At 42.5% G+C, this 22,976-nt stretch overlaps 2 protein-coding genes across 2 annotated transcripts; one reads left to right on the plus strand and one right to left on the minus strand.

Moving 5' to 3' along the window:
- Positions 1–574: 574 nt before the first annotated feature.
- On the minus strand, positions 575–8,828 carry LOC139290856 (C-type isolectin Sp-CL4-like). Its single transcript, XM_070912722.1, has 6 exons — positions 8,740–8,828; positions 7,201–7,307; positions 6,985–7,118; positions 6,683–6,814; positions 6,350–6,470; positions 575–763 (listed from the first exon to the last, which is right to left on the minus strand). Exons 2-6 carry the CDS (start codon positions 7,262–7,264, stop codon positions 696–698), a joined length of 519 nt encoding a protein of 172 aa, XP_070768823.1. The 5' UTR covers positions 7,265–7,307; positions 8,740–8,828; the 3' UTR covers positions 575–695.
- A 9,437-nt stretch (positions 8,829–18,265) lies between these two features.
- On the plus strand, positions 18,266–19,867 carry LOC139290690 (ankyrin repeat domain-containing protein 34A). Its single transcript, XM_070912530.1, has one exon. The coding sequence runs from the start codon at positions 18,266–18,268 to the stop codon at positions 19,865–19,867; it is 1,602 nt and encodes a 533-aa protein (XP_070768631.1).
- Positions 19,868–22,976: the final 3,109 nt, after the last annotated feature.

The following is a 22,976-nucleotide window of genomic DNA, read 5'->3' on the forward strand; positions in this document are numbered from 1 at the left end:
ACCACTTCACCTGACTGTCTTTGGACTGTGGCACGAGGCAGACTCTGCTAACCACTGCACCGCTGCCTACTTTTATTTTTCTATCTTCATTGTTTTAATGTGCAAAGAAATAAGAATAATTGTTTTGTTATTGTTGGTGGCAGCGTCTGCCATTCCCACTCTGAGTCCATTCACAGGAAACAACACAGCCTGTGATCCAGTGTTACCGTTGGTAAATGGATCTGACTGATATCAGCCTCAGTGTTTCCTGTTCACTCTGTATCACAGCTGGATTAGCTTACTGCTAATGCTAACACAACATTTCCCACTGCTGCTTCACAGTAAAACACTTCCACTGGCTTTTATTGTGAAGCAGTTACAGGACAAAATGGATTTGTCACTGAGGTTAGCGCTGACCGCCATTGTTCATCTGTTATTTAGTTGATTGTTGATTGTAGTCAGTTTTAAGTAAGTCAGGGAGTCATTGACATGTACCTGCTGTTACCGTGGTAACCACAGGTGTCACCAAATGAACCCGGACTGAACTCTGAAGGATTTGAACTGCCAGATTTTAATGCTGAAGCAGAACTTTTATTGTGATGAATGTAGAAAGTTGCAGTTTGAATTAGTTTACATTAAACTACTGCGTGCAGAGAGTGAAAGAGGGTCTGATGGTGATGATGATGGTGGTGATGATGATGATGATGATGATGGTGTCACATTGGTTTGGCACAAACAAAAGGTTTCTTGTATCCACAGTTGAGGTCGTTCCACAGTCCCCATCCTGAAACATTCAGTCTGTTAGTTCACATAAAATAATAATATGCAGCTCAAAGTGCTTTATACCATATTGTATACACAACATGAGCTATATTATATTAGGTCCCAAATGTAAAATATAGGCCTATTTGCAAACCAATATGATATTGTGCTGTTTTAATGTCGTGCTGCTATTCTCTTTTCAGCCCCCATATTTTGACCTTTGACCCTATATTGCTTTACATGTGGTCAAATCGTCTTCATTAAAAATAGCTTAATTACTTATTAGCACCTCCTGTTTGCAGCATACCCATGTCCCCTTCAGCTCTCCACCCCATTATGTGTGAGTGTTCAAAATGAATATGAAGGTGTGTGTCATCACCTCGGCATCAGGCAGGCCTGAGCCAGCCCTAACTATAAGCGTTATCAAAAAGCAAGGTTTTAAGCCTACTCTTAAAAGTAGAGAGTGTGTCTGCCTCCCGGACCCAAACCGGGAGCCAATTCCACAGGAGAGGAGCTTGATAGCTGAAGGCTCTGGCTCCTGTTATGCTTTTGGATACTCTAGGAACCACAAGCAACTCTGCATTCTGGGAGCGCAGTGCTCTAGTGGGGTAATAGGGTACTATGAGCTCTTTAAGATATGATGGTGCCTGACCAGTAAGAGCTTTGTAAGTCAGGAGAAGGATTTTAAACTCTATTCTAGATTTTACAGGGAGCCAGTGCAGCAAAGCTAACACAGGAGAAATATGATCTCTTTTCCTGGTTCCTGTCAGTACACGTGCCGCAGCATTCTGGATCAGCTGGAGAGTCCTCAGGGACTTATTGGGACAGCCTGATAATAAAGAATTGCAATAATCCAGCCTAGACGTGACAAATGCATGGACTAATTTTTCTGCATCTGTTTGAGACAGGATCTTCCTGATTTTTGCAATGTTACGAAGGTGAAAGAAGGCAGTCCTTGAAGTTTGTTTTACGTGGGAGTTAAAGGACATGTCCTGATCAAAGACAACTCCGAGATTCCTCACGGTGGCGCTGGAGGCCAGGGCAATGCCATCTAGGGTAACAATATCCTTAGATACTGTGTTTCTGAGGTGTTCAGGGCCAAGAACAATAACTTCTGTCTTGTCCGAGTTCAACATCAGATAATTACAGGTCATCCAGTTCTTAAGGCATGCTTGGAGCTTGGCTAACTGATGAGGTTCTTCTGGAGTGTTTTCTAATAATATCTCCTAAAGGAAGCATATATAAGGTGAATAGTATTGGTCTAAGCACAGAACCTTGTGGAACTCCATGACTGACTTTGGCGTACATGGAGGATTCATCGTTAACATGTACAAACTGAGATCGATCTGATAAATACGACTTAAACCAGCTTAGTGCGGTTCCTTTGATGCCAATTAAATGTTCCAGTCTCTGTAATAGGATATGATGGTCAATGGTGTCGAATGCAGCACTAAGGTATAACAAAACAAGTATAGAGACAAGTCCTTTGTCTGATGCAGTTAGAAAGTCATTTGTAACTTTCACCAGTGCTGTCTCTGTGCTATGATGAGCTCTGAAACCTGACTGAAAGTCCTCAAGCAACTTATTGTCATGTAGAAAATCACACAGCTGGTTGGCGACTGCTTTCTCAAGAATCTTGGAGAGAAAGGGAAGGTTAGATATAGGTCTATATTTGGCTAAAACCTTTGGATCAAGAGTGGGCTTTTTAAGAAGAGGTTTAATTACAGCTACTTTAAAGGACTGAGGTACGTAGCCTGTTAATAAAGACAGATTGATCATGTCTAGTGAAGAAGTGCTGACTAAAGGTAAAACCTCTTTAAGTAGCCAGGTTGGGATGGGGTGTAAGAGACAAGTTGATGGCTTAGATGAAGAGATGGTTTTAGTAATTAGGTGAAGGTCAATGGGAGAAAAGCAATCTAAATATACATCAGGTTTTACAGCTATTTGTGAGATTCCTGTGTTTGAACTACCTGAAGACAGGAGGTGATCAATTCTGTCTCTAATAGTTACAATTTTATCATTAAAGAAGCTCATGAAGTCATTACTGCTGAGGCTTATAGGAATACATGGCTCCATAGAGCTGTGACTCTCTGTCAGCCTGGCTACAGTGCTGAAGAGAAACCTGGGGTTGTTCTTGTTCTCTTCTATTAATGATGAGTAATAGGCTGCTCTGGCTTTACAGAGGGCCTTCCTATAAGTTCTAAGACTATCTTGCCAAATTAAATGTGATTCCTCCAGTTTGGTGGAGCGCCATTTCCTTTCAAGTTTCTGCACTGATTGCTTTAATTTGCGGGTTTGGGTGTTATACCATGGAGCTGACTTTCTTTGTTTTATTATCTTCTTTTTAAGAGGGGCAATAGAGTCAAGTGTCAACCGCGTTGAGCCTGCAGCACTGTCAACAAGATCATCCATTTGAGAGGGACGAAGGTTAGCATAGGAGTCCTCAGTTGTATTGAGACATGGCATTGAATTTAATGCCGATGGAATCACTTCCTTAAATTTAGCTACAGCACTATCAGATAGATATCTGGTGTAGGCTTTTTTGCCTAATGGCGTGTAGTCTTGTAATAGGAATTCAAAAGTTATTAAATAATGGTCCGATAACAAAGGATTCTGTGGAAAGACAATTAGATGTTCAATTTCAAGTCCATATGTCAGAACCAGGTCGAGGGTGTGATTAAAACAGTGAGTGGGTTTCTGTACCCTCTGACAGAAGCCGATCGAATCCAATAAACAGATAAATGCAGTACCAAGGCTATCCTTATCAACGTCCACATGAATATTAAAATCACCCAAGATAATGACTTTGTCTGTTTTAAGGACTAAACCTGATAAAAACTCATTTTTCAGATAAGAATTCAGAGTATGGACCTGGAGCGCGATAGACTTTAACGAATAAGACTGGCTTCAGTGTTTTCCAGGTTGGGAGTGAGAGACTCAAAACGAGGCTTTCAAATGAGTTATAATCCAGTTTCGGTCTAGAGTTCATCAACAGGCTTGAGTCAAAAATGGCTGCAACTCCACCTCCTCGGCCGGTGGGAGATGAGAGCTGCTCCATCCAAAGTGGGATGAATGCCGTCTCTCCTCATCAGACCAGGTCTCCTCCAGAAAGTCCCCCAATTATCTCTGAAGCCCACATCGTTTGCTGGACACCACCTCGACAGCCAGCGGTTGAATGATGACATGCAGCTAAACATATCATCACTGGTCAAATTGGGGCCCAGAGAAAACTACGGAGTCCGACATAGTTTTTGCAAGCATACACACCGACTCCACGTTAATTTTAGTGACCTCCGTTTGGCGTAATCGAGAGTCATTACCGCCGACGTGAATAACAGTCTTACTGTATTTACGCTTATCCTTAGCCAGCAGTTTTAAATTTGATTTAATGTCGCCCGCTCTGGCCCCAGGAATGCATTTCACTATGGTCGCTGGTGTCGCTAACCTCACGTTTCTGACTAAGGAGCTGCCAATTACCAGAATCTGCTTCTATAACTAAACATCTGACACACCGAGCAGGACAGAGCAGGAGAGTGAGAAGGGGAGAGAGAAGCCATCGCTAGCTGCTAAGCTAATGTAACAGACAGAATAGTGTGTAAACAACTGTGAGATTAGCGAAAAAGTTGCTAAAAGAAGGAGAGAACTATCAGTGTTAAGCAGAACTAATGTACGTTTAAGTGGTTAGCGGCTGGTTAACCGCTGTAATGAAATATATACCAAACAAATATAACTTGTTTGAGCTTAGAGCAGCCAAACACACACAATGACACAGAAACCGGAAGTGAAGCAATACGCTTACCGCAGTACGTCAGTACGTTTTCATTTCACTATCATACATAAGTTTCAATAGTCCATTTATAATAAATAAATAAATAAACTTCTACAATAACCCTTACATTTAGTTATATTAAATGCCCGTATATGATATTTATATATGTAAAATTTCTTACACCCTTAAAATCAAGAGATCTTCACGACCCCCTCCGTGGAGCTTTGGTGACCCCTGGTGGGGGACGGGACCCCTAGGTTGGGAACCACTGAGTTAAATTACAGACGAGGAGCACAGTGAAGGCCTCATTCCCCACCTCCCCCTGTGATGTGAATCCTGTCAGAATGAGACTTTATGGGAGGCGGGATATCAGCTGTAAATGGTAAATGATCTCACTTATATAGTGCTTTTCAACCTTCACGGTTCCCAAAGCGCTTTACAGCTAAGTCACCCATTCACCCATTCACTCACACATTCACACACCGACCAAGCTGCCATGCAAGGTGCAAGACAACTTAGGGTTCAGTGTCTTCCTCAAGGGATCGAACCCCCAACCCGCTCTAACCAGCTTCTTCTACTGTGCGACAGTGCTAACCACTCAGTAGTGTAACAGGAAGGCACACTGACTTCATTAACAACACAGCGATATTACAATACAAATAACAGAAGAGGGAGTATTTAAAATCATAACAAACACAAGCAGAAATAAGATTGAACAACGTAAAAAGATACATAATATAGGAATTAAGAGAAAAATAAAATAAAATAGATACAATTTAAAAAAGTGAATAAGCAATATTGTAAACCAAATTAAAGCTGGAGAGCAGATCTTTTGTCTCCCCCTTCTGGCGGATGCCTACAGGTTTTCCCATAGCCCAGAGCCATGTAGAGAGAGAGTTGCGTCAACTAAGTAATTACCAAACATCACAGTTCCATCTCTCTGTATTCACCATGGATGTGTTATATTTACATTCTAATTGCCTGACAAGAACTTCCTGAACTATCTGAAGTCCTTGTGAATCACGTGATGATCAAACGTTTTGAACTTTCTTGATGCGACTCTGTCGCTACATGGCTCTGCTGTCGCCATGGTGACAGCCCACTCCGTCCCTACGGTTGCTACATTCAGCTCTGGCAAACCAGTCATTACTGGTTGACGTGAAACGCATCACTACTGGTGCACCAGCGCGGGAATGTCGCCCCAGACACCAGATTTAAGAACTCTGCAGACTGAAACACAGAGAGGTCGACCTGGCGGCGACGGGGTTCATCAGCGCTGCGTGAACAGCTTGAGGGAAACCGACGTTTCATGTACAAGTCCTGCACTCCAGCTTTAAAATCACCTGGCAATGTTGTCCACAATGTTTCTGAAGAGCTGAGACGTCTTTAAAGATTTTTTTGTTTTTAAATACTCTACAGACAGAATCATAGAAGCTCAAAAATAACTTTTTATTAGTTAGTTATCAACGTCATTGACTCTACATTCAAAAATAAGACCAAACTTTCTGTTATGTAGGTCCAGGTTGCGCTCTGAATCGAAGCCTTACCGTTACACTGAAACAACTTCTGGGCACACTGAAAAATATTTTACACTCAGGTACTCACACACACAAGTATGTAAGTATGTGTACAAGTGTGAAGGTGGTGGGGTGTGAACATTTTCAATGTGTATGTGCACATTGTCACTGCGTACTGTATATGTGCATGTATTTCAATGTTTTCATCCTAAACGGCTTCTCAAAGGACTGTGGGAACACTTGAAATCAGGTGTTTGTGACCCAAGAATAAAAATATTCAACAAGAGGTTTTCTTTAAATCTGAAAAGAAAACAATACTCACTCAAGAAGTTCACCTCCACACAGTTCTCTCTTAAAAAGTGGTTGTCAGGTTGAGTGTAGTGCCAGTTTTTATAGCTGAAGTCACTTCCATCAGTCCAAGCAAACCAGGCTTTAAAGAAAGTCTGAATCACACACACACACACACACACACAGTCACATGTGAACAGCAGCTCAACTGAACATGAAGCATAAACATATATAAACATCTACAGATACAAATTCAACAGATTTTAAGAATACATTTTCCAATAGTAAATAGATGATTAATAAATAATAACTTGGCTTTAAATTGATCTTTGTTGACATCTGACTGATCTCATGTTGATGTTCTCACCCCAACTCTCTGGACTCCGATCCAAACGGTGATTCTTGTGCTGCTGGTTCTCATGATCAGACAGATCAGCTGATTGGTTTCTTCATCACTGTGAACGGACACCAGGTGAGCTCCAACTGACAAACAGTGTTTCTGCAATGAGAGTAAGACTTCAGCGTCAACAGGTGTGAGCACCATCACCTGTGTTTGTGACACCATCACCTGTGTTAGTGACACCATCGCCTGTGTTAGTGACATCATCACCGGTGTTAGTAACATCATGTGTGAGTGTTCAGGATGAATATGAAGGTGTATGTCATCACCTCAGCATCATCAAATGTCTTCTTTGTTTTGAAGAACTTGATGCACTTCTTGTCATTGATCCTGAACCAGCCGCTCTCTGAACACGGTCTCACAGGAACTGAAACTTTACAGTCTGGAGGGTCTCCGTAAGGATCTATGGGAACAGAAGTGCTTTAATTGCCAAGGTACTCAGTTCTTCCTGTTGTGTGTATGTTGTGTGTGTGTGAGATACTTACAGGCTGCAGAGATCTGGACAAACAGCAGGACCAACAGAACAACAGGAGCCCAAACACACCTCATGGTTCTGATCACAGTCTGGAGTTTAATCTGCAGAGATAATCACCTGTGGTAGTGACATCATCACCTATGTTAGTGTCATCATCACCTGTGTTAATGTCATCATCATCTATGTCAGTGACACTATCACATGTTAGTGACATCATCACCTATGTTAGTGTCATCATCACCTGTGTTAATGTCATCATCATCTATGTCAGTGACACTTTCACATGTTAGTGACATCATCATCTATGTTTGTGACACCATCACCTGTGTCACCTACCATCACTTTCAGTCTCTTAAAGTTAACGTTAAATCATAAAAAGCAGATTCATTAGACACTGGCTCTTCATTGACTTTAACCTTTTGTCTGGTCTCAGGTCAGTTTTTCATCTATCTGTTGATTTTACTCAGGTGTCTGAACTCTCTCCAGGTGTTTCCTGCCTGATGATCTACCTTCAGCCAAATAATGCCCACAGGTGTGAACATGATGTTCACTAAGTTATTTAATAAAACCATTAGAGCTAAAAACCTGTTTCTGTTTACAATATAATTATTTTATTTACTTAGGTTGTATTCAGTTATTCATATCAGGGATTAACATGTGTTCAATAACTCATCTTGTGTAAATACCGAGAGCTTTCAGTTATAATTCTGCTGAGACTTTTGATCTTTATTATCTGAGGAAACGGTTTGGAAATCTGCCACTATAGAACTGATGTCACAGTGTAAACGTACAAACTTCTAAACTTCTAAACTGTGAAAACCTATATACATATAACATATACACTTATAAACATATAAACTGTGTTGTGTTGTTAACTGTATAAACGTAGTAACTGTATGAACTTAAACTGTAAAAACTGTAAAAACTTTTAAACTGTAAAAACTTTTAAATGTATAAACTGTATAAACTTCAAGTCAGTTCAATTCAGTTGTATTTATATAGCGCCAAATCACAACAGAAATCATCTCATGACATTTCACAAACAGAGCAGGTCCAGACCGACTCTTTATAATGTTATTACAGAGACAGGTCCCACCAGGAGAAGCACTATGGAGAGGAATAACTTCCTTTAAGAGGCAGAAACCTTGTAGTACCAAGGCATAACATCATAGACTCAACCACAACTGCAGCTGTAATCTGATCATATATGTATTTTATATATTATATCTGGACTGGACCAACACATTAAATGTTCCTGTGGATCAGAGGGAGCAAAACTTAATGTGAGAGAACAAAAACATAGTTCAGAAAAAGATTTCCTTTTAGGTATTTTAGGTATTTCACACACAAAAAACATTATTGGTAAGAAAGTTTGATCAGACAGCTCTACTTTTGGTTTCTCTAAAGACACATTTTAATAAAAGTGCTTTTACTTGCAGCTATAAAAATTCTTAATTAAGGTTGATTTCACTTTTACACACACCTTCAGGTAAAAATAAAAATATATCACTTCTCAGACGGGGACAAGGACATGAAATGTTCCACTCACATTCACAGACTGTCAGCTCAGGTGTGTGCAGGTCTTCAGTCCTCCTCTGTGTGGATCAGGTGGATCTGTGAGTCAGGTTTATGTGTCAGCTGCTGTCAGACTTCATGTTAATGTAGACGAGTCGGGACTCAATGTGCTGGGTCAACATCCAGAACAGAGAAGAAAAAACACAGACAGAAGAACTAGAGAACAAACTATCTTTATTTAAACAGCAGCTTTCTTAACAAAGTTACAATAAAAACATCACAAATACCAAGAAAATCAAGCAATAAGAACTCATGAAACAAGGAAAATAAAAATACACAAAAGCACTTGAAGATGACCTAATAAAAGCTTCTGTAATGAAGTAGGTTTGTGTCAGACAGCCCGAGCGGTCGAGAAGGCAAAAGAGGAGAAGCACTTTGTTCAAACTTTTTATTTATGTTTAAATGTTTATTTTTTGCACTGTGTACAAGTCTTCCCACACCTTTCAGCCTCACCGACTGACGCCTTTTAAAACGATGTCACTCACATAATTGGCTGGCACATACCAATTACAGTTATTTCACACAGATATTCACACATATAAATATACAATGTTGAGTGTTCCACCTATGTTGTGTCCGAGTCATGCCCTCACAACCCTTTTTTTGTTTTCTGAGTGATACTTCAAACTCAGTTGAAAAGTTCAAACTAAGTTCAGCTTTAAGGACAGGAAGTACGTTAAACCTGCCTATTCTCCGAAAAGGGAACAGACGTCCTGTGACAGGTCAGCCTGTTCTTATACATTCTGCTAAACCGACGTCTAGGTGGCGTGAAGACCAGTTTAGGTTTATGCATCTGCCTGACACCCTACAAAGTGTGAAATCACACTCTTGCAAAGCAGGGAAGATGAGGTATTCGCAAAATGTGGTTTATGGTCATATGGTGTTTAGCGATATGTTTCTCAGAAAATAAACGTTTTGAACTCCTGACCCCTTGGAGGGGGGTAAAGGGTACAAAAAGGGAAGACAGAGGAGGTCGGGCGCGTGTGCGACTCTGACTGACTGCTTAGGTTTTTGCCTTGGTTGTTCGTGAGACTTTGTTACCAAATTGTTATATTTTCTTCCTTTTTGAACATTTTTGTATCCATTTATTCTTTTTGTTAAAACTCCAATAAAATTGGGTTGTACTTTGTACACTCTGACCTAAGTCCTGTGTTGCTCCTCTCTGAGATCATCTAGGTAGCCTCCCTCAGGTAAGAAGACTCCTCTCCTTGAAATATGCTGACAGTAGATAATAATTTGGCTTTGACTGATGAATTCTAAGAAAGCTGCTATGTATATATTATGATGTTTAACATGGAAGGACATGTTAAATAGGTTCAACTCAGTTGTCTGATGTTTTGCTGCTGCTTTGGATTGTTTGGAGATTACTGTTAAAGTTTCTAAATAGTTGGGACACAGGGAGGGATTTCCTAAATTTATCTCTAAATTGTGTATTAGGGATTTGGGCATTTGAGGCGGCCCAGTGTGAAACCAGGCAAGTATCTGCCACCCTTCCGTGTGGACCTCCCTCAGTATTGATCTTTTCCTTCAGGGTCTTACTGGGGTACCACCAATCTTCAAACACATATCACACACAGATATTCCTGCTAATATCCGGTCGTTGGCACATAGTCAACTATATAGGCCTCATTGTTATGATATTCCGGGAACGTAACCAGGCTCCCTCAGCAGGCTAAGGCGGTCTTGCGTGTAGATTTTGGGAGTCCGTTCGAAAACCTAAAGATTAGGTCGTAGGACAGCCGTCACTCAATGTGATATCCGCGTTGGGTGGGGGTATCGGTTGTAACACCTAAGAACCTCTTCAACAATAAATATAATATAATATAATTTACATACCCAAAATAGACTTATTGAATAACTTACATAAATAAGAGAACATTCAAACTCCCCTCTACCCACTTACCACTTGATGTCACCCTCCCTCCTTTTTATTAAGTTAAGCAAGAGTCTTGATTATCTTTCACAAACAAATATTTTACTATAACTGAGTCATAAATCAATGCGCATTAACTTGCATCATTCACAGGCAAACAACGAGGTGGAATGGCCCAGTGTCCCCGCTGTGACACCCGACGCAAATATTGCACTGCAATATATAAACAAGCAATCAATAAAAACATTTGTTAAAATATTACGTGTTTCTTACCCGTGTCCAAATATATGCAAATGTGTTTTACCAATTATTTTCATCTAGCCATAACATCACAATTAGTCATAGCTCTGGTAACAGTTTGTAAAAAGGATTCCAATTAAAGAACAAAGACGGTAACTTACAGTATTTTATTATAGTATATTATATAAAGCAACTGGTGTCAAAAACAAGAATAAATCAAGAGCACGGATTGATTTGTTACATCATCAGAGTTAAATGAATAAAAATCCAAACACACTCACTCTCACGATATCGCTCTGCTAGCTTGCCACAAGCTAGAGGTCATTTGCAGTGTTATATGATGGGCGGGCTTAATTCAATTCAATTCAATTCAATTTTATTTATATAGCACCAAATCACAACAAAAGTCATCTAATGACACTTTACAAATAGAGCAGATCTACTCTTTATAATAACTCTTAACTAGTTGTTCTCGCATCTGATTGGATGGACACACATTTATCATGTAACAAGGGATAAATGAGCAATCAGCATCTTTTCATTTCACTGTCTTTAGGGTTTAAAAAACGTTTAAAACTCTACAGCCATGCTAGCAGCTCTGTACCTAAACACAGCAGTACTAAATGCTAACATCAGAATGCTAACATGTGCACAATGACAATGATGTTTAGCAGGTATAATGTTCACCATCTTAGCTTAGCATGTTAGCATGCTAACGTTACCAAACACCAAGTACAGCAGCAAACTAAGTGCCTTTGTAGAGAGCCAGGCTAGCCCATTTACAATTTTATGCTATGCTAAGCTAAGCTAAGCAGCTGCTGTCTGTAGTGTCACATTTACTTACAATGAAAAAAAACACAGACTCGCCTTATTGCTAGCTTGTACTAGTACTGTCTAGTAGTAGTACTAGTCTTCTGTTAGTACTAGTATTAGTACTACAGTATTCTGTGCTGCTATAGGCTGTCAAACATTTCTGCTACATCAGTAAAACAAGTGTGTGTGTGTGTGTGTGTGTGTCAGTGAGGTAAAGAGCTATGTGTCGCCGTGGGAACGCTTGTGCAGGAATCTGGCACATCAGTTGCCATGGAAACTGTGTTTCCATAATAGCAACAAGCTGTGGTGTGTGTGTTTGTGTGTGTGTGTCTGTGTGTGTGTGTCCTGCAGTATTTTATTTTTGTCAAAAAAATACATGAAAAGGCAGAGCCTTCATCAGAGTCTTCACCAGAGTCTTCATCAGAGCCTTCGTCAGAGCCTTCATCAGAGCCTTCATCAGAGTCTTCATCAGAGCCTTCATCAGAGCCTTCACCAGAGTCTTCATCAGAGCCTTCATCAGAGTCTTCACCAGAGTCTTCATCACAGCCTACATCAGAGCCTTCACCAGAGTCTTCATCAGAGTTTTCATCAGAGCCCTCGCCAGAGTCTTCATCAGAGCCTTCATCAGTCTTCATCAGAGTTTTCATCAGAGCCTTCACCAGTCTTCCTCAGAGTCTTCATCAGAGCCTTCATCAGAGTTTTCATCCGAGCCCTCACCAGAGTCTTCATCAGAGTCTTCATCAGGGCCTTCATCAGTCTTCATCAGAGCTTCATCAGTCTTTATCAGAGCCTTCATCAGAGTTTTCATTAGAGCCCTCACCAGTCTTCATCAGAGCCTTCATCAGTCTTCATCAGAGCTTCATCAGTCTTTATCAGAGCCTTCATCAGTCTTCATCAGAGCCTTCATCAGAGTTTTCACCAGAGTCTTCATCAGTCTTCATCAGTCTTCATCAGAGCCTTCATCAGAGTTTTCATCAGAGTCCTGACCAGAGTCTTCATCAGAGTTTTCATCAGTCTTCATCAGAGCTTTCATCAGAGTCCTGACCAGAGTCTTCATCAGAGTTTTCATCAGAGCCCTCACCAGAGTCTTCATCAGTCTCATCAAAGCCTTCATCAGTCTCCACCAGAGTCTTCACCAGAGTCTTCATCAGAGCCTTCATCAGAGTCTTCATCAAAGTCTTCACCAGTCTTCATCAGAGCCTTCATCAGAGTCTTCATCAGAGCCTTCATCAGTCTTCATCAGTCTTCATCAGAGTTTTCATCAGAGCCCTCGCCAGAGTCTTCATTAGAGCCTTCATCAGTCTTCATCACAGTCTTCATCAGAGCCTTCATCAGTCTTCATCAGTCTTCATCAGAGCTTTCACCAGAGTTTTCATCAGTCTTCATCAGAGCCTTCATCAGAGTTTTCATCAGAGCCTTCATCAGAGTCTTCATCAGAGTTTTCATCAGTCTTCATCAGAGCCTTCATCAGAGCCTTCACCAGAGTCTTCACCAGAGTCTTCATCAGAGCCTTCATCAGAGCCTTCACCAGAGTCTTCACCAGAGTCTTCATCAGAGTCTTCACCAGAGTCTTCATCAGAGCCTTCACCAGAGCCTTCATCAGTCTTTATCAGGGTCTTCATCAGAGCCTTCACAAGTCTTCATCAGAATCTTCATCAGAGCCTTCAGTCTAGTCAGAAAATCATTAAGAAAATGCATTTAGGAACAGTAACTTTGAAAAGACAGTTTGCATGATTGACCGTTTTGAAATATTTAGTGAGAAACCAAGAAACTTATTTGCCAGTGCTTATTGTTATTCAACATACAAGTTCCACACCATACGATGAAATATTTAACTGCCATTTGCTCACAAGGTTCCATTAGTTTCATTTCCAATGAATGGGGAGGCCTCTCAAGTGATCACACAGAGCTCACAGAGCAAAGTTGTTTTTTATCTCGTCTGCTGCCAGGGGACCAAGTTTTGGCAGACAGAGGTTTCAATGTCAGAGAGTCCATCCAGTCTTACCAGGCTGAATTAAAGATTCCAGCATTCACTCATAAGAAACAATTCAGTTCAATTCAATTTTATTTATATAACGCCAAATCACAACAAAAGTCATCTCATGACACTTTAAAAATAGAGCAGATCTAGACCGACTCTTGTAATGTTATTACAGAGACCCAACAGTTCCCACCATGAACAAGCACTGATCAGTCTGATCCTGTTGACTTGGAGAGCACCAGATGCTTAGCATCACTTCGGATACACACTGAAAGAGTCATTGGAAAGAACTGTCAGTGACAGAAAATAATGCAACATAACCTAGACAAAGTTGTAAGAGTATGTTGTGCTCTTATTAATGTCTCTGAATTTGTTTGACCCTGTCTTGGCTTTTCTGCAGCAGGGACATATCCACTGTTTAATTGATGAATTAATCAATTATTTTCAAGTGAAGGAGAGTTTGGTGAAACCTTTAGACTGAACAAAAAACTGATGCACAGACATGTGCATGTTCGCTACATCTGGCTCACAGCAGCAGCACCACTGTTGACTCTGAGCGACACATTTCTTAAAAAAGTCTCATTCCAATTCTTTGTCAAATACAAACAGATCTGGTGTCACGCTCCACAAAAGGTCCAAAGGATAAAATCCCAGTATGGTTTGTTGGTAACAAACAGCTGCGTTTATACTTGGCCCTGCTTCAGTCTGACAGTGAAGGACCGTTTGGTGAACCAGTCAGACATTTAAGGGTTAAATAAAACCGGGTGGGGGGGGGGGGTCCTCCTCCGTCGGGCTGTGAATCTGCGCTGAGTGGCTCGGACAGCTCAGACTCGGAGGAGGAGGAGGAAGAGGAGGAGGAGTGTCGGTGCAGCGCTCCATCAGTCAGTCAGTAAACAGTCGGCTACCGTCGGTAACGGTCGCTAGCGGACAGTAACCGTCTATAACGGTCGGTCAGATGATGAAGTTGATGCTGCTGCTTCTTCAGCTCGGCGGTAAGAAAAGAAAAAGCTCCTGTTTTCTTCATTCATCTCCTCTATCATCAGCTGCTACCAGAGCGGATTTTAACGACTCCTCCCGGTGTGTGTGTGTGTGTGTGTGTTGGTTTATGTCGGTGGCGGTGATTTTAACGAGATTAAACGCTGTGAAGTCACCAGATGTGATGGGTTGATGATGATGATGATGATGATGCAGCACAAATACACCATGTATCTGATCCTGTGTGTGTGTGTGTGTGCGTGCGCGCGTGCGTGCTCTGCTGCCGTTAACTTCGCAACCGGTGTGTAAATATAGAAATCACTGCGTCAGAGCGGCGGACTGACGTAGAAATTCGGTAAATATCTGGGTCTGTGCTGTGAGCTGCATTCCACCACGGTCAGGCAGCTTCCTCTTCATCATCATCATGTCACTGAGCAGCAGCTCCTTCACCTGTGTGACAGGTGACAGCAGAGACACGTTACCTGCTGCAGGTTTGAATTCAAAGAGTTAACTGTCACTTACTGACGTTTGAAAGATTATTGTATTTTAGTTCTGTGGTGGACGTATTTGGTACTCCAGTAAAAGTAGTAATACTATAGTGTGAAAATACTCCATTACAAATAAAATTGTGCATTCAAAATGTGACTTCAGTACAAAAGTATAGCAGTAAAGTATCAACAGTAACAGATATTTTCAACTGTCAGAGAGCTGATAGTCATTAATTAAATATTACAACATATTTGACAAAAAATCTAAGTACTATTTCCAATATTAACAATGAACCTTTACACTGAATACAGTGAGATAATAAGTGGAGACTGATTCTCCATCAGTACACATAAATACATATGTGTGTATACACACACACACACACACACACACACACATATATATATATATTGGCATTGGTCCAATGACAATAACCGTCACCATCAGTTCTCTACCACTGTATTGTAAGAGAGTGAGTGTGATGAACTGACAGTAAAATGATAGATTCATAATTTCATACAGAAGGATATTAGAAAAGAAATGACAACGTGCAAATAGCAAACTCCTTTTAAACACATCACTAAAAAATTACATTTTATTTAGGGCTTTTCAACAGAGTCCCAAGTTTCCCATTTTTCAAGCAGTAGCTAGCTACTTGCATTAGCAATGCAACAGTTAGCTTGTTGTTGCAGCTCTGAAGGACTGAATGGATTTGGGCAGGGGTACAGCTGTCTGCAGGTGTTGCAGCTGTCCGTAGGTGTTGCAGCTGTCTGCAGGTGTCTGCGGCTGTCTGCAGGTGTTGCAATTGTCTGCAGGTGTCTGCAGCTGTCTGCGGCTGTCTACAGCTGTCTGCAGGTGTATGCAGGTGTCGCAAATGTCTGCGTCTGTCTGCAGCTGTCTGCGGCTGTCTGCAGGTGTTGCAGCTGTCTACAGCTGTCTGCAGGTGTCACAACTGTCTGCGTCTGTCTGCAGCTTTCAGCAGGTGTTGCAGCTGTCTGCAGGTGTTGCAGCTGTCTGCAGGTGTCTGCGGCTGTCTACAGCTGTCTGCAGGTGTCGCAACTGTCTGCGTTTGTCTGCAGGTGTTGCAGCTGTCTACAGCTGCCTGGAGGTGTCACAACTGTCTGCGTCTGTCTGCAGCTGTCAGCAGGTGTTGCAGCTGTCTGCAGGTGTCTGTGGCTGTCTGCAGGTGTCGCAACTGTCTGCGTCTGTCTGCAGGTGTTGCAGCTGTCTGCAGGCGTTGCAGCTGTCTGCAGGTGTTGCAGCTGTCTACAGGTGTCGCAACTGTCTGCAGGTGTCGCAACTGTCTGTGTCTATCTACAGCTGTCTGCAGGTGTCCTCGGCATTCTGCAGGTGTCGCAACTGTCTGCGTCTGTCTGCAGCTGTCTGCAGGTGTTGCAGCTGTCTGCGGCTGTCTGCAGCTGTCTGCAGGTGTTGCAGCTGTCTGCGGCTGTCTGCAGGTATCTGCGGCTGTCTAAAAAGCTTTTAGACACCCTTTTTCACAGTTTATTAGTTCAGTTCAGTTTATCAGTTTAGTCGTTAATAAACATGCTGTGCAGCTTGTTTAATGAGTTCAGAGGTCAAACTGAGTGGAACCACTTCCTGTTAATAAAGAGTTTGTAAGCTGTAACTAAAGGCTTCATTAATGGTTAATTAATCACTAACTAATACTTTACTGATCAGATATTAGATTCTATATATTCATATTTTAATCATCTGTTCATTTCTTCACTTTGATGTTCAGGTTTCTGTTGATTCTGTAACTGAAAACTATAAAACCAGCCGACAGGTGCAAAGTCCACCCGTACCTGTGTGTGTGTGTATGTGTGTGTGTGTGTGTGTGTGTCCATATGTTCGCTCTCACAATGAAATGCAAACACTGAGTCTGTGTGCCATCATTCAGCAGGGTGTGTGTTCAGTACACACTGTACATTAGTATTTCACTTTAGACTGCAGTATTTGGATTATTGTTGATCTTCTCTCTCTGAGGAAGTGAGACTTTCTTCTTCCTGTTAACAGAAACTTTACCTTCATCATCATCATGATCATCGCCACTGAATTCACTCTGAATGTAAACACCTGTTTGTTCTCTGAGTCATCAGCGATGTCACTGTGATGTCACTCTGTACACCTGCAGGTTCAGACAGAAACAATCTGCAGGAGAAAATCTGTGTTTTCTGTCAGCTGATTTACCTTCAAGTTTGAAGGTCTAAAACCTCCAATCATTTCCAATCATTTCCTACAACTTGGTGTCTACAATCACTGTTAGTGTGAAACTAGCCTGGCTCACTGGATGTCGGCTGCTGAGATAATTCTGGCGACTATTTCAGTTGCCATTCTCCTCCCCTTCCTCTATCTATGCGTTACTGTTTTCAAAGTCCCTGTCGCTAAGTGAAACAACACCATCAACCACACGTTGAAAATGGATTTGGATGTCTGTGGTTTTAATGGGTCCAGTGAGCTCTTCCAGAGAAAAAGTATAGGTAGGCTTCACCTCCAGGACACCGATGATCAAGTTATGTTTGTCTGTTTTAACTGTAAGCGTTGTAAAATCACAGTCTACATACGTCGTTTACTATTTTACGTGGCATTTTCTTTAGCGGGGATTTAACCATTTTAATGCCAGGGCTCGCCTCCCCACATCCACCAAAACAAGCCCCCACACACACAACACTATTTTGCAAGGGCACCATTGCTGCATCCTGGGCTTAGCACCACTCAAGAAGATTGTGATTGGTTTAAAGAAAAATAAACAAGGGTTTTTATCTTCTATTCCAGAACGATGATGGGTTGAGACAGACCTGTCTCCAAAATGTGGAGGTGGTCTGGCTATAGAGGCTAGTATGAAGCAGACGTGTTAGTTTTATAAAAAGCAGTCAGTCCGTTTGTGTTGACAAATTGTTTTTTCACAGTCTTTAGGTGAAGTAGCGACATCACCTCCAGAGTCACCCATTGTTTCTTTATCAGCATCTCAACTAATCATGTACCATCATGTTTATCTGTTACATCCTCAGAGGTGAACTCACCTCACGTATGTTTCTCCTGCAGGTCATGTGACTTCTCATGGAGGATGGGCAGTCGGCGTTAAGCTAGCTTCCAGTGGACAGGAGGTCTGAGGTGAGGCGCGAGATAATGGGAGATGGAGGACCACTGCAGACTGAGGGGAATGCCCTCCTCAAAGCTGTCTTCCAGGGGAAGCTGAGGCTGACCCGCCTGCTGTTGGAGGGCGGAGCTTACATCAACGAGGGCAACGAGCGCGGAGAGACTTCCATCTCAGCAGCCTGCTTAGCGAGCTACGACGACCCGCAGACACGGCAGAGGATGGTGAGGTACTTGCTGGAGAAAGGTGCCGATCCGAACATTCCTGACAAGAGCGGGAGAACGGCGCTGATGCATGCCTGCGCCGAGCAGGCGGGGAAGGAGGTGGTCTCACTCCTGCTGGAGAACGGAGCTGATCCCAGCCTCAAAGACTACTCCGGCTCCTCCGCCCTTGTCCACGCCATCAACAAGGGAGACCGTGACACTCTGCAAGTGTTGCTGGATGCCTGCAAGGCCAAAGGTAAGGAAGTGATCATCATCACCACTGACACGTCTCCATCAGGCACCAAGAAGACCAAGCAGTACCTCAATTCCCCCCCCTCGCCGGTAATCGTGGACAAACTGTCTCCGGCCTGCATGTCTCCCTCCGAGGTGGAGATCGGCACCTCCTCACCAGCAGCAGACAAGAGCAAAGATGAAGAGGGGATTTTCAGGTTTGCGCTCACCTCGGCTTTACCTTTACCTTCAGCTCGACCTTCAGGAGAAAAGAGACCTCCGCCACGCAAGCTGCTGAAGAGGCTGAACTCGGAGCCCTGGGGCCTTGTGGCACCCTCTGTGCTGAGCGGGGTTCCCCAGGAAAGGGTTGATGGAGGTCTGGAGGAGGAGGGCAGCTGCGACCTGAGCAGGACGATCACTGACATTAACGGCCTGTCCATCACAGAACTAGTGCGACCTCTGTTGTCACGGCGACACAGCATTGAGACCCACGACCCCTGCTCCCCCAAACTCATTGACCGGTCCTGCTCTGAGGACTGTGCTGCCCTCTCTGGTTCCTCCTGGGCAGACAAAGTCCAGCAGCACCAGATCCTGTACCGCAGGAACACTGCCCCAGAGTCCCAGGAGAATGCTGGGGGACCCGGGGCAGTCGCGGCCCGTTCCCTGGCTCACCCGAAACTGACCCGTATGGAGCACTATGAGTCGGACACACACCTTAGCCCAGAGTCTATCCCCGGATCTCCGGACTCTGGTCGGGTGTCTGTGGAGCGAAGGAGGTACAACGCCTCCCCCCTCTCCCTGGTCACCAGCTCCTCCAGGGAGTCTTTGGAGAACATCCCCAACTCAGTGTCCCCTATCACCATGCGCAGACGTCCCCCGGGACTCCTGGAGCGCCGTGGTTCCGGGACTCTCCTACTGGACCACATCTCCCACACCAGGCCCGGCTTCCTGCCTCCACTCAACATCAATCCCCAGAGACCCATCCCTGATATCCGGGCCAATGGCAAGCCCACCTCCCCCATCCACTCCGGGCACAAGATCCTGGTCCCTGTGGCCCCTGCCTCACCCAAGCGGGGCCTCGACTTCAAGATGAAGAAGAAGCTGATGAGGAGACACTCGATGCAGACGGAGCAGATGAAGCAGCTCTCCACCTTCCAGGAGATCCTGGCCGAGAAGGTCATTGAGTCCAACGGGGATTGATGACAGGAGACACTGGAGCAAGGCATGATGGGTAGCTGCAGACTTCTAAGGTGGTGATTTACTGTGAAGCTTCTCCATCAGATCATCACCTCACTGATGAACTCTGTGACACATTTAAAACCACTTTCTGGTCTTTATGGAGGGCTGCACCAACAAGCATTTTATTGAACTGAGAAAAGGGTTCAATTAGAGTCTAATTAAACTTGTATTAACATTTTTAAATCTGAGCTGTCTGTCACAGTTTTAACTATAATCTCTGGTTGTAAGGTTAATGTTAGCTTAGTTTAATGATTTAAACTAATATGAATATCAAAGTAACAAACAAAAAGCAAAAACAGCTTCACACAGTAACAGTTACAAAATAAAAAACAAATAACAATTAAACGCAAACTATTGTCTCTCGACAAAGTTAAACAGCTCCAAGTATAAACCAAGTTTATTGTCTTTTTGTGATGCAACATAATAAACACAGCTTTAATGTATTGTCTGTTCCTGGTAACAGTTGTAGATATTGAATTCAACAACTTCTCCTCACTCATTTCTAAAAGCTAAACGTTTTCCAGATCAATAAGACAAGTTTGTGATTTCACTGATTTGAGCAGGTTAAAGTTTTTGTGGGTGCAGCTCTCCTGTTTCCTCTCTGCTGAATTCAAAATCAGTTTACAGCACATTCCTGATGCTTCCTCTGAACCCTCCTCAATCATTTACTCACTTCAGTTAAAAACTAACGAAACTATAAACAGAAGTAATCTGACTTGATAGATGTTTACAGATGCACAATTTGCACTGAGGTCTTGTCCATTTTTTTCATGATGACGGATAAAAACATGAACCTTCTGCTGGACCTGACGTTTTACTGATGAAACTGAGATCTGAAGGTTGGCTCTGAAAACAAACTGTCTTCTTTTCATTAATGAAGCTAACGTATTTATTTTAAATCATTTATAAGCTCCTGTTCTAATTGAAGACGTATGAAACTACCTACTGCGCTGTATGTACTGTAATTATCTACACACTAGTCAATATAATAGTTGGTATTTCTGTGTAAATGATCCTGAGTTCCTCTGAATGAATCGTCTTTATTTTACAGTTCAGAGGGACGTTTGAACATCGGCCTCTGCAATGTTTCTGTACTTTAACCAACATCACAGTTTTCTCAACACTGAGGTGATATTTTGATCTAATTTTGTGTTGAGATGAAGTTAAATGAGTAGTTTTCTTGTTTATGAAATTCCAAAGAAGTCGTGTGGACGATTTGAACCAAAACCTGCTGAGACTGTAAATACTGTAAAGATGCGTCTGTTTGAGCCTGTACTGTCGTATCAACCCTTAAGCACTTCATCTGGTTCAACATAAGGGGGTGCTAATGGACAGTTAAAGGAACAGTCCCACATTTTCTGTGTCCTCTCCCAAGTCATAGGAGAAGATGGATATCCGTTTCATCTCTGTGTCCAGTACAGAGAAAGGTTCAGGATGGGGTTAGCCTAGCTTAGCACAAACATGCATCAAGAAGCTTAAAGGCCCAGTCACACCATGAAGTGTCACAGCGAAAGTTACGTGAAATTTGTGTTCCTAGAGTCTCTGTGATGTAGTAACAACTCACAGGGCTAGTTGGTGAACTACTGTAGCTGGAGAGGTAACTGCTAGCATGCTAACTCTAATCAAGCGTATTTTTCTCTACTCCCTACTGTTCTGTTTCTCCCTGACATTTAGTTCATCATTTCATTCAAAAACAGTTTCTGAAGAGGGAAAATGAAGCTCTCAGAGTTAACAAGCTTGCTAGCAGTCTGTTAGCTAGTTAGCTTTGTTAGGTGACTAACAGTACAATAAGTCTCCACAGTTTATTAACAGCTGTATCAGTATGGCGTCCTCCAGTCTCTAACTGTGTGTAAACCATGTGGAGCAATGTATACTCAGATAGAAGAGCTTCAATAAAACTGGATGCTGACACACAGATAATAAGCTATGATAGCTTCAACTATTTTGGACTCTCCAGCCTTCTGTCCACTCGGAGGTCAGCTCCGTCAGGACAGCTTGTTATTGGCCAACAGAGTGAATTCACATGTCAAAGTGCAGACCTCCCCCACAAGTGAATCTGCCGATCATAGTGATTCTATCAGAACTGATTTAATTTTCTGTGGAATGGTTTGAGTTCTGGTGCGACCAAATCCTAACGACACTGGTGCAGTCTGCTCTGCTGTTGGTCAACAAATAGCTCCACTGCTAAATGCTGCTAAAACCACAATGTCTCCTTTTCACATTTCAGTTTCAGTTCAATACACAACTACAACATGATCACACTCTGCACCTCAGTTTTACATAAAGAATTTCAAATACTTGTCTCTGAGTCTGACCAAAACACAAGCATTAGCCTCCTGGATTATCTACTGCTAACTGCTAAACAAGCTGCCTGTTTGCCTCTGGAGGTTGATTGGTTTGCATGTGTCAGACTGATTAAACTGAAGTTTCTGAAGTTTATGAAATAAACTGTGAGCCTGAGCTATTACTACACAAGCACTGGAGGTTACTGATTTGTTGGTTAGCAAAAAATGAAATTCTAATGAATGCGTTGAAGTTGCTGGAAGAATGTTATTTTTTCTCTTTTCATGGAGCTAGGCTAAAAGTTCCTGCTGCTTCCAGTCTTTGCGCTAAACTAGGCTAAGCCTATCCTGAACCTCTTACTGTACTGGACACAGAGATGAAACTGGTCTGAAACATATGAGTCCGGAGAAGAACATGAGTGTCTCTGAAAGTATTGTTGATAAAGTTTGACTGCAACTAAAACAGAAGTTTATTTGACCCTTTCTGATGTGAAGAATTGTGACTTCCTCATTTATTAGGGCAGGTGTATGACATCCCCTGTGACACGTTAGAAGAGGGAGGAGCTTCAGCTCAAACTGTTGAGGTAAACAGGTACACCTGTCTGTCAGTCAGCTGATCAAAGTGTCAGAGTGATTTCTGCTGCAGCTGAGACACTTTCTACTGATGTATTCAATCTGTAACTGATCCAGTTTGAACCAGTGGTCTAGTTTGAACCAGTCAAATCCAGTTTGAAACAGTCAGATCCAAACTGGTTTAACTGGATCAGACTGGTTTAAACTGGATCAGA

The sequence above is a fragment of the Enoplosus armatus genome, chromosome 9 (assembly GCF_043641665.1).
Source record: "Enoplosus armatus isolate fEnoArm2 chromosome 9, fEnoArm2.hap1, whole genome shotgun sequence".
Classification (NCBI taxonomy): Eukaryota; Metazoa; Chordata; class Actinopteri; order Centrarchiformes; family Enoplosidae; genus Enoplosus; species Enoplosus armatus.